The sequence below is a fragment of the Plecotus auritus genome, assembly GCF_963455305.1.
Source record: "Plecotus auritus genome assembly, chromosome: 1".
In the NCBI taxonomy this organism is placed as follows: Eukaryota; Metazoa; Chordata; class Mammalia; order Chiroptera; family Vespertilionidae; genus Plecotus; species Plecotus auritus.
Window position 1 is genome coordinate 73,706,840 of NC_137770.1, and position 12,713 is coordinate 73,719,552.

Genomic DNA, 12,713 nt, shown 5'->3' on the forward strand with positions numbered 1-12,713 from the left:
TGGGTGATAGACATTTTGTCTTTTAGTTGTAGTTTTGAAATTGTTGTGCGAGGCAGCAGTTTAGGTGTTTACCTACGCCGCCATCTTGGATCCTCCTGAATTGCCTTTTTTAAAAAAAATTTAAATTCTTTATTGTTGAAAGTATTACATAACGTGAATTGCTTTTAAGTTCATTTACTTTGTGTTAAAATAAATATAAAGGTTCATATAATAATCAAGATTTTTATAATTTATATCCTAAAAATGCATTTTAGTACATAGGTCCAGAGACCAATTTAAAACAAAAAACATATGATCAGAAACCTAGGCTTGATTCAGAAGTTATGGTTTGGAATAAAACAAGTTTGAAGCATGAAGCATGACAGTCCTCAGCCATTATCCGCAGCAGTGTCTGGTGCATTCTTTTGGCAGGGGCATCGTGCCAGGAGTAGAACACCATAATCTCAGCTGGTATCAGCAACGGGACTGCGGCTAGCCTCGGGAAGCTTCTGGAAACTCTTTACAGGTACAGAATTGCTGCAGGCGACCCAGCTATGGGGCCAGCAATATAACGAGAGAGTTAAGCAGTCTGTTGCTGTGAGGCAGTTCTCTGAGAGAGAGGAGAAAGGTTTCTCCCTTTCTGGTGAAAAATGAGTCGCTTCGCAGAGCTGATCTCTTGAGGGCTGCACTGAAATGACAAACAAAACAAATCAAAACAAAACAGAAAAAACGCACACCCACCCCCAAGAACAAAACCCTCCAGATTTCAGTAGGTATCTTCATTTTCATTTATTTCCTTCAACGATCTTTTGAAGAACAAGCCTTTATTAACGTCCTGGGACATAAACGTATAGCTGTACTGTGTGTGTGTATGTGTGGGGGGGGGGGTGCTGATTTTTATGTATCTCATAGTGGCCTGGCACAGTTCTGTTTTTTCCATACTGATATTTATATCACCTGAACAAGGTCACACGACAATGCGCGGGCTAACTCCTTTCACTTACAAAATTCAAAAGGTATCATGTGTTTGGACTAATGAATATTGAGAAGTAGCAAGATTTTCCCCCTTATTTTTAAGGGGGAAAGGGGGGTGGGGGGACTACCTCCGACTGGAACTTGATTCTATGTAGCACTCCACAATAGACAGGAAGGGGAAGGAAAGGTTCAGTTTGCAAAACGGACGCAGCAGGAGGTAAATAAAGTGAGACAGGAAGAGGAAGGAAAGGTTCAGAATAAAAAAAATGGGAAGGGAGAACATTTTTCGGTTTCTAGCTCACTCTTTACAGATGTCTCTGCTCAGGGTCCCTGTGCTGCACAACTCCAGGCGTCTCCACGGTGCCTCTCAGAGCAGTGACATCTCTGTTTGCCCTTTAGAGCACAAATGTGAAGGTAGTGTTTTTACAAGTGTGTTCCTGGTTCTACTGCACCAGAATCATCAAGGTGCTGGTTAAAATGCAAATTCCTGGGCTGGACCCCAGACCTACTAAATCAGGGACCAGGGACTAATATAAACATTTAAAATAACACCTGAAACAATCCTTATGAACAAAATCTGAGAGCCTATTTTTAGCAGATTTACTTCATAGCTTTTTAAGTACTAAAAAATGTACTGAAAAAGTACTAAGCACATCTATATATATATAAAAGCATAACGACCATAATGACCAGTCGTTATGATGCACACCGACCACCAGAGGGCAGACGCTCAATGCAGCAGCTGCCCCCAGCCCACAGGCCCCAGCCAGCAGGCCCCAACTGTCTGATCGGGGCCAGGCCCCTGGGCTGGGACGGGGAACCGGGGGTGGGTGGCAGTGGACACGGCCCCTTTCCCAGGGGGGCTGAGGGCCAGCTTCCTCCTTGGGGCCAGTGGCCAACCTCCTGGGTTCCTCCCCCAAGTCAGCAGGCCCCAATTGGCCTGCCACCTGCCCGCCATGGTGGCAGTTGGCCCCTCCCCCCAGCCATCAGGCCCTGATCACTTGATCAGAGCCTGCCAGCCAACCTCTCAGTCCCTCCCCCCTGGCCAGCAGGTCCCAATTGCCCGATTGGGGCTGGGCCCCGGGTTGGAACAGGGAACCGGGGATGGGTGGTGGCGGACACGGGCAGTGAGGGAAGGTGGAGGCGGGAAGGCGGGGAACCTGATCAGCCCTGATTGCTGGCCAGGCCTAGGGACCCCACCCATGCATGAATTTCTTGCACCGGGCCTCTAGTACTAAATTTAAAGTGCATTTTTATTTAAATAAAGATAGGTTTACTTGTTCCAGATTGTGATTTTTGTTCTTTAAGGCTTTCTTTACTTCCCTTTTCATGAGTCTTGATTACATGGATGGTATCGTGGCCAAGCAGGATTGGCAGGTGCGGGAGGAAGTGCAACTGGCGTAAAAGAGGTAAATGAAATAAAACATGGATTTCTTTTTAAGTCTGTGCGAGTCACCAATGGTATTTGATATTAGATATTCATAATATGTACCAAGATATTTTTAAAAATCCATTCTGTTTTTTTTTGAGATCTAATTTTCACTTTTCCTATTTGGATAGCTATTTAAAAATATACTCAAGCACAGTTCAAACATACAGTAATTTCAGTAGTTTCTTGAATCACACCTAAAATCCAAGCAAAGTGAGTTTTTGAAAGAGCAGCTGCAGTTTTGTCTTTTAACAGATAGTCAGCACCATCTGGTGGATGCCAATAACCTCTTTTCTTGAATTCAGTGAGGAGATGAAGAGAGCAGTCTCCGGAACTTGGGTTGGAATCCCAGTGTCCATTCCTGAATGACTTTGGGAAAATTACTTAACCCCTCTGTGCTCTGCTTCTCAACTATAAATCTGGATAATAATAGTGCCGCCTCACTTTAATAGTGTTATGAAGTAAAGTGAAATAATGCATCTAAAGCATGTCCTAAACACTTAGTAAATGTTAGCCTATCTAATAAAAGAGTAATATGCAAATTAACCATCACTCTGTGACAAAAATGGCAGCGCCCATAGCCACAAGATGGCGGCGCCCAGTCCTCTCAGCCCCGCCGGAGTCCCCCAGTCTCAGGGAGGGCTGCCGCTGAGAGCCTGCAGAGTAAGCGGCCTGATGGAATGCTGCCCAGAGGCCCTCCTGACCCTTTATAAAAAACAAAAACAAATTCACTCCCTGCAGTGTGATCCCCTCCCAGCAGCGGCAGCCTGGGCTGGGGTCTCAGCCTGGCAGGGGCGCACACCCCCAGGGCGCGATCCCCTCCCAGCGGCGGCAGCCTGGGGTCTCAACCTTTGAGTCACACCAGCCAGGCAGATATGGAGGAATCTTAAATGTTTCTTTTTAAAAAAAAAAAAATATTTTATTGATTTTTTACAGAGAGGAAGGGAAAGGGATGGAGAGCTAGAAACATCTATGAGAGAGAAACATCCATCAGCTGCTGCCTGCACACTCCCCACTGGGTATGTGCCTCCAACCAAGGTACGTGCCCTTGACTGGAATTGAACCTGGGACCCTTGAGTCTGTAGGCGGATGCTCCATCCACTGAGCCAAACCAGTTAGGGCTGTCCAATATGTTAAAGAAAAAACCCTATCTAATAAAGAGGGAATATGCAGGGGAGGGCATTTGGGGGTGACCAGGTTGTCAGGGGAGGGCAGTTGGGGATGACTGGGCTGGCAGGGGAGCAGTTAGGCGTCGATCAGGCTGGCAGGGGAGTGGTTAGGGGGTGATCAGGCTGGCAGGCAGAAGTGGTTAGGGGCAATCAGGCAGGCAGGTGAGCAGTTGGGAGCCAGCAGTCCTGGATTGTGAAAGGGATGTCCGACTGCCTGTTTAGGCCTGATCCCACATCCCCCGAGGGGTCCCAGATTGGAGAGGGTGCAGGTTGGGCTGAGGGACCCCCCCCACCCCCCAGTGCACGAATTTCATGCACCGGGCCTCTAGTTTTTAAATAACACTAAGCCATAGACTCACAGGAGGTGGGAACTGTCCAGTGGCATACACTTTTAACTGCCCTTCAAAAGAAATGGCCATTTCATCTAGTTTGTAGAATTTATGAGGCATAATGAGATTCCTCTTCCAGTGTGTTGTTGCGTTTGGCTGATGCTTATGGTGAGAAAAAGGAAATTGGGGCAACAAGACTGGAATGGGAGTTGCAGCCCAGATGGAATACAATGTGGGCTCTCTCTCATTCATTCAAAATCTGACTCCCCTCAGAAGGAGAATGTCAAGAGGAGAGAGAGACTGAAAACAAACCAAAAAAACCCAAAACAAAACAAAACACACACACACACACACACACACACACACACACACCAACTCTAAAGCCAGCACTGCCATATGTCCCCAACCTGGAATGAGACCAGGGGAATTTTAGCTTAAAATAACTTGACTCTAGAAGAAATCTTTATGAATTATTTTGGAAGGCACAATACTTTATAGAATATGTTTGGGTTTTTGGAACACAATATTTCAGAAAACAGCACAAAAGTTTGCTCTCAAGGCACATGCAGCTTCTCAGCAGTTTGCAAAACGGAAGCAGCAGGAGGTAAATAAAGTGAGACTGACAGAAAACAACTCAAGATGAGACCAGTTTTATGCAAAATATAATCAATGGGGACTGAGTTTGGAAAGTTGACAGCAAAGAAGAGTTTTTATTGAACTTGCTTTATCTTATGTTGCAAATATTTTAAAAGCAACACTTTAAATAATGAATACACCAGTTAATCATGGGCACTGATCACAGCCCCGATTTCAGTTAGCTTTTTTTCCCCCTCCACATACCCAAGAAATCATGTTTCCTTCCTCCCTCCCTCCCTTCCTTCCTTCCTTCCATTGATTTTAGAGAGAGGAAGTGAGGAAGGGAAGGAGAGAGAGAGAAACATGGATGTGAGAGATATATATTGATCTGTTGCCTCCCATACAAGCCCTGACTGGGGATCGAACCCGCAACCTAGGTTTATGCCCTGACCAGAAATTGAACCCACAATCATTTGGTGTACAGAATGACGCTCCAACCAACTGAGCCACACTGGCCAGGGTGATGTATTGTTTTCTTGAACACCATTAGTCGTCACTCACACACACACACACATACACACACACACACACACACACACACACACACACACACACACTGGAAAGAATGGCCTTTATTCCTGCAATATTAGAATTATGCAGGCATTTGGAGATTATCTGGTCTCTAGCTACTGAGACTGGTCAGTGGGCCAGAAACATTGCCATCACCTAGACCAGTGGTCGGCAAAATGCGGCTCGCGAGTCACATGCGGCTCTTTGGCCCCTTGAGTGTGGCTCTTCCACAAAATACCACGTGCGGGCGCGCACGTACAGTGCGACTGAAACTTCGTGGCCCATGTGCAGAAGTCGGTTTTCGGCTCTCAAAAGAAATTTCAATCGTTGTACTGTTGATATTTGGCTCTGTTGACTAATGAGTTTGTCGACCACTGACCTAGACTCCTGGGCTACCTAGCTATTTAGTATCAGAATCCAAACAATGGTATTTCTTCTCCATATAAAAAAATAAAACAGAGTCAAGGGAACAGAGGATAAGGAGTGAGGAGATGGGGAGGGATTACTTTATGTAGGGTGATCAGTAAAGACCTTCCTGAAAAAGCCACTGAGCGAAGAGAGAAAGCAAGCCATGTGAATAGCTGGGCAACTGTATTCTAGGCAGAGGAAGCAATGGGTAGGGGAATTTGTGTGTGTGTGCCTGTGTGCGTGTGTGTGTTGGGGGTGGTTATTCGTATTGGAGGAACAACAAGGAGTAGTGTTTCCAAATTCCCAACAGGTATTAAAGAATCAAAACTGCCAGGAGTTATCAAACCCTTGTTATTCTAAAATACTTCTAACCACCTTCATATTCTTTTCTTGTTATCATGACTATCTGAAGCATTTGTTTAAAAAGTAGGAACCCTTAAATTTGAAGTATTTATAGGAATTGTCGCTTGTAGCAAATATTCAAATACTGGAGAATACAGAGACCATCTTTGGGTGCCATTTGAATAATGTAACATACAAATCTCCAAGCACGGTTAACAGCTTTTCACAGAATCATGAGTTGGAAATTGCCAATTTAAGGACTTATTTTAAATCAAAACTTATTTCTTGGAACAGCACTCACAGAATTTGTATAAAATATACAATGAATGTTAATTTATTAATATTTATATTATTTGCAATAATGACTCCCTGTTAGCCACAGACAGGACCAGGAACACATCCTTGTAACAACTCCAAGCACAACTGACCAATCAGACTGCGACCACATCTCCCCCGGGTGCTCCTGTCCCAGATTCTGGGATGTTGACCTACTGGGGATGAAGAAAATCAGTTTGTGGACTAAACGAAAGAATCTTCATGCACTGACAATGACAGAAACCACAAATATCACTTTTACCCTTTTTGGGCTGTAGCCCTATTTGTGCAATAACTAATTTTTAATTTATATGGCGCCCAAACTTTACCAAGAACTTCACATACATGATCTTTTGGAGCTGCACAACCTTGTAGTATCATCCCCATTTTACAGAGGAGGCAACGAGCTCAGAGAGGGTAACGGACCTGCAGGGCCGGCCAGCACCATACAGATAGCGAGGGCCGGAGCCACACAAGCACCCAGACATCCTCGTTCCGAGTTCAGCCTCAATACGAACCATCCATTCCCTACCCACACAGTCCTCCGGAAACACCAACGAGCCAGTGGAGCTGCCCCAGCTCCTCGCTGACCCGCCCCCACGTCTCAATTCTGGGTGGTACAGCCCTTTCCTGTTATCGCGAGACTGGGAGCGGCGTGACTCGGTTGCCAGGGGAACAGCGTTCTCAGAAGCAGGAGGGCTTTGGATCCGCAACTCGTCTCACCTTCAGAGTAGTTAACTGTGGTGACAGGAAGGACCTCCTTGTTTTTGGGGGACAGTGGGTGACGCTGCGAGCGTCCGTGGTGTGCCTCTGAGCGACTAGTTCCCAGAGTCTCCTCGGGCAGGTGAGGAGCCGGCTCGGTAGCGCCGCCACTGGCCCACGCGGAGCGCAGCGAAGTAGGAGGCCTCGGGCTGCAGGGAGAGGGCGGGGCCTGAGGCGGGGTGGGGGGGGGGGGCGGAGACGGGGAGGGCGTGCCTGGGAGTCTGACCAACAGCCTAGAATTTATATTAAAATCAATCATTAGCCACTTAAAATAGACCATAAATGACCAAGAATGCAAATCGTCATTTCAACGAAAAAAATTAATAAATAAAAGGTGGCCAGCGAACATTTAACTGGAGGCTCAACTTCTCTCGTAATTAAAGCAAAGTCAGTTAAACTCCAGATACCTTTTGGCACTTTCCAGATTGACAAAGATGAAAAAGCTTTGACGTTAACCATTGACCCCAGTCCAATACGGGGAAACAGACTTCCATCTCATCATAACTTGGTGGTAGCAGTGTGGTTGGTACAGTGTTTTTGGAGAACAATTTGGCAGACTACCAGAATTTGAAACGCAAATGTTCTTTGACTAAGCAATTCTCATTTATCTTCAGGATACATAAATATAACAAGACAAAAATTTGTAAAAGAGGTTAACTTAAAATTATGGTATACTTTATATACGGTAAAATTCACCCTTTTACTGTGCAGTCTAATGAGCTTTGACAAACACAATTGCCACAGCAATCAAGATACAGAACAATTCCCCCCAAATCCCCTGGTACCCTTTTGTAGTTAACCCCTCCCCGCTCCTAGCCCTGGCAATCATTTCCCCTAAAGTTCTGTGTATTCCAGAATATCCTATAATTGGGCAAACATTATGGAGTCTCTTGAACCTGGCTTCTTTCAATTTAATATAATGCAGCTGAAATTCCTCCATGTTTTGTATCAGTTGTTTGTCCCCTTATATTGCTGGGTAGTATTCATTTGGATGGATGTACCACAGTTTGCTTATTCATTTCCTTGTTGAGTGACATTTATTAATCCTCACCGGAGGATATTTTTTCCATTGATTTTTAGAGAGTGGAAGGGAGACAGGAGACACACAGAGAGAAACATCCTTCTGAGAGAGATACATCCGCGTATGTCCCCAACCTGGGCCGGGCCTGAGCCTGCAACCCTGCAACTGAGGTACATGCCCCTGACTGGAATCGAACCTGAGACCCTTCAGTCCTCTGGCCAACGCTCTAACCACTGAGTAACTGGTTAGGGCAGTTGAACAACATTTGGATTGTTTCCAGTTTTGGGCAATTAATGAAGCTGCTATAAACATTCATGTACAGTTTTTTTTGTGTGTGAACCATATATATTTCTTAGGTAAATATCTAGAAATGAGATTGTGGAATCATATGGTAAGTGTATGTTTAGCTTTATAAGAAAATGCCAAGCAGTTCTATAACACGGTTGTCCTGTTTTGTATTCTCACAACCAATATATGAAAGTTCCAGTTACTCCCCAATTTTGTCATTTAATTGCTTTTTTGTATAGTGCTTTATTTTTCTTGTGGAATTTCTATGTGGCTATTGAGGTTTCCTCTCAAACACTCAAATACATCTGTGAGATCCTAATTCAATGCCCTTTGTCCATACTTTTTTCTATATGGCCAAATTCAAAGATTGTCAGTTATATTCCCACTCACCCTGGGAACTGTATTTGATTTAATTTATTATTTTCAGGAGCAAAAATAATAGACCAGACTTATTTCTAAAGCACATTGAAAGATTTCTGGAGCCTTATAGCTGATCCATGTCACTGACGGCTCCCTGGGCCTCACCCTTTACTGACATGTATTATACTGGCTCCGCACATGCTTCCATCTCACTGCTCCTTCTATAAGCTGCAATAAGTCTCCCTGACAAGCTGCTTAGGGCATTTACAAGACATTTGGCCTTTCAGTGCCTTATGCTTTTTGATTGTGACATGACCAGCCAGGGTAATCCGTCATCCCACAATAATAATGTCAGTGCCTTCCTGAGTGAGCCAAAACCCTTTTGCAGAGTTGAATAACATTGAGACCAATACCTTTTTCATTTGCTGGGATGGAAAGTCTTGACCTACTGGTTCCTTAAGCACCAGCTTTGGCACATTGAATGGTTGGGGGCCAAATCATGTTATCCCTCTGTGTGCCTTGGAGAAGCATCAGGTTGTTTATGTTTGTGCTTCTGCCTGTGTCCAAAACTTCCCTGGACTCTGCCTGTGCTGTTTAAAAAACAGAGAATGACGAGTCACTTGGTAGGATAAAGAAAGGATATTGTTAACACTTGCTGAGCCAGAAGCAATTGCCTTTCTTCATTCTGTTATGAGAGGAGTGGTTTAATTCATAATTGATAGGAATTTAGGAAAGGATTTGTTGGAACATTTCAATTCACATATAAAGCTAAATATCGAGAAGGCAAAACTGGAACTCTCCTTATTCCTTTCATTTTATTCAGCATGCATGACATCCTCACATTCCTGAACAAATCTGGACCAATCCTGAATAACGACACAGTTTGGAAGGGTCAATGTGCAAGCAGTACCCAAGTCCTCCCACTCATTTAAACCACCCTGCCTCATAGTTCCTGCTTCCGAAAGCAGCACTGGGAATAGAGCAGTCAGTGGTGAGAGGCCTATGGGTGGTGACACAAGAAAAATAGTTCAAGTGATTGGCGATGTATAGCCAGATAATGAAAGTTTGTCCCCCTACTTGAGAAAGTAGGTTTTGTTCTCTGTTGACGCAGAGGGCAGAAGTAGTGTCATGGGTTTTAGAAGGGGAGGGTTGATAGAAAAAGAGCAGTGACCCGGAGGTAGGTACTTCGTGAAAATACAGCGCCAAGGAGGAGAGGAGAACTCAGAGTTGAGAGGGAAGACGAGGCGGAAAACTGGAATAAGGCAGGCAAAACCAGAAGAAAGTAGAGGCCTTACGAAAAAACATGAATCTTGGTCGAGAGGTGTGGTGCTTCATGAGTGTATTCTCAGTTCAAGGATACGGTAAATATCTCTCAGAGGCACAGGAAGCCATCAAGATAGCATTCACTTCTACGTTCTTTTTAGCCACTTTCAGAATCTAACATCTGAGGCAGCATTTTCCACCTACAGTGAAATAAAATCTAATGATCCACAACACAGACGTCTTTCATGAAATTAGGGTAGTGTGACTTTGGTAGAAACATAATTCTTATAACAAAGGCCATGAATTGCATATTAACACTAATAAAACAAATACACATCATAACTTGCTTTAAAATTTTTGTTTCAGGATATCAATGGATATTATAAAGGGGAACTTAGATGGGATTTCAAAACCAGCCTCAAATTCAAGAACATGTCCTGAGAGCAGGTGTTCAAATACTTCTTTGGAGGTGCTCTCACCAGAGCCAGTGTCCTTCAAGGTACTTCGCTGTTTAGAAATGATTTAAACTCTGATAAATCAAAGTTGTTAACATCCCATTTTAAGTTGGTTCTTTTGCGTGTGCTGGGAGCACTCAGATTTCTTGGACTTTACTTTAGATCATTTTATATGAAAGTAGAGGCCTAGTGCATGAATTCGTGCACCAGTGGGGTCCCTTGGCCTGGCCTGTGGGATTGGGCTGAAACTGGCTCTCTGACATCCTCTGAGGGGTCCCAGATTGCGAGAGGGCACAGGCCAGGCCGAGGGACCCCACTGGTGCACAATCAGGGCCAGGGAGGGATGTGGGAGGTTGGCCAGCCATGGAGGTACCACAGGAAGGCTCCAGGGCATGTTTGGTCTGTCTTGCTCAGTCCAGATCCGCTGGACCCAAGCAGGAAGCTAACCTACCAGTTGGAGCATCTGCCCCCTGGTGGTCAGTGCCGGATGTTGGGCGTCATTTAACACCGGTGGTATTGATCCAGTATCTACAAGGGTTCAGGAGACCTGGAGAAGGAGCTGTGCGTAAATTAAATAAGAGTCCAGAGATGAAACATAATTTTGAAAGGCCTGGGGTGGGGGCAGAGGAGCTTGGCTGAAGAAACCAAGTTCTCTTTGTCTCAGGACCCCTTGCTTTTTTTTTTTTTAAATAAATCTTTATTGTTCAGATTATTACAATTGTTCCTCTTTTTTCCCCCATAGCTCCCCTCCACCCGGTTGCCACCCCACCCTCTGCCCTTACCCACTCCCCACTGTCCTCATCCATACGTGTACGATTTTTGTTCAGTCTTTTCCCGCACCCCCACACCCTTTCCCCCCCGAGAATTGTCAGTCCATTTCCTTTCTATGCCCCTGATTCTATTATATTCACCAGTTTATTCTGTTCATCAGATTTTTTTATTCACTTGATTTTTAGATTCACTTGTTGATATGTATTAGTTGTTCATAATTTTTATCTTTACCTTTTTCTTCTTCTTCCTCTTCTTAAAGAATACCTTTCAGCATTTCATATAATACTGGTTTGGCGGTGATGAACTCCTTTAGCTTTTTCTTATCTGTGAGGCTCTTTATCTGCCCTTCAATTCTGAATGATAGCTTTGCTGGGTAGAATAATCTTGGTTGTAGGTTCTTGCTATTCATCACTTTGAATATTTCTTGCCACTCCTGTCTGGGCTGCATAGTTTCTGTTGAGAAATCAGCTGACAATCATATGGGTGCTCCCTTGTAGGTTAACTGTTTTTCTCTTGCTGCTTTTAATATTCTCTCTTTGTCTTTTGCTCTTGGCATTTTAATTATGATGTGTCTTGGTGTGGTCCTCTTTGGATTCCTTTTGTTTGGGGTTCTGTGCACTTCCTGGACTTGAAAGTCTATTTCTTTCACCAGGTGGGGGAAGTTTTCGGTCATTATTTCTTCAAATAGGTTTTCAGTATCTTCTCGCTCTCTTCTTCTGGCACCCCCATAATTCTGATGTTGTTACGCTTGAAGTTGTCCCAGAGGCTCCTTACACTATCTTCATATTTTTGGATTCTTTTTTCTTTTCCGGTTGTTTTTTGCTTCTTTGTATTTCAAATCTTTGACTTGATTCTTGCAATCCTCTAGTCTGCTGTTGGATTTCTGTATATTATTGTTAATTTCAGTCAGTGTATGCTTAATTTCTATTTGGTCCTTTTTCATATCCTCAAGGGTCACTACATTTATCGGCCTTTTCTAGAAAATTCTTGAAAAACCTTATAACCGTGGTTTTGAACTCTATATCCAGTCTTTTGCTTTCCTCCATTACTTTCATTTGTGACCTGTTTCTTTGTCTCCGTATTTTGGCTGCTTCCCTGAGTTGATAGAGTGGCTTTGTGTGCTAGGTGTCCCATAGGGCCCAGTGGCTCAGCCTCCCCAGTTACCTGAGGTGGACACTCTTGGTGCACCCCTTTGTGGGCTGTGTGCACAGTCTTGTAGTTAAGCCTTGATTGTTGTTGGTATCACTGGGAGGAATTGACCTCCAGGCCAATTGGCTGTGAGGATCAGTTGTGTCTACGATGGGAGAATTTCTTTGCTGGAGGCACCTTTATGAGACAAGACTTGCTTCACTGGGGCTTTGGTGCTCACTGAGTCTCCCCCCTGAGTGTGTCCCTTATGGATCTGAGGAGTTGTAATCTGAATGGTCCCACTCTGACCCCTGGGTACACTGGCTCTTGGATCTCCAAGGAGGTACTAATTTAGCCTCTGCCTGAGGCCACCCAGCAGGAGCTACAGAGAGATCTACAGATTCCTCTTCTTTGTTTGGGTTTTGGAGGTGCCCAGATGAGGCCCAGCTGTGAAGCAATGCAAGCTGCTGTCCAGCCTTGGGCCTTCTTTTGGATGTTCTGGGTCTCACTGACTCAGCTGCAGTTTGTTAGGTAAGTTTAGAATTCAAAGGACCAGGCCATTCATATGCAAAA

At 44.4% G+C, this 12,713-nt stretch overlaps 1 protein-coding gene across 1 annotated transcript in view; it reads left to right on the forward strand.

The window, feature by feature from the left end:
• Positions 1-7,940: 7,940 nt before the first annotated feature.
• FSIP1 (fibrous sheath interacting protein 1) overlaps positions 7,941-12,713 on the forward strand; it is a gene marked incomplete at its 3' end in the record, with an annotated part of 208,983 nt that continues 204,210 nt past the window's right edge. Inside the window, exons 1-2 of the mRNA XM_080645541.1 lie at positions 7,941-8,045; positions 10,153-10,285. Coding sequence (XP_080501667.1) covers positions 7,999-8,045; positions 10,153-10,285 — 180 coding nt within the window. The 5' untranslated portion in view covers positions 7,941-7,998. The remainder of the gene's footprint in view (positions 8,046-10,152; positions 10,286-12,713) is intronic.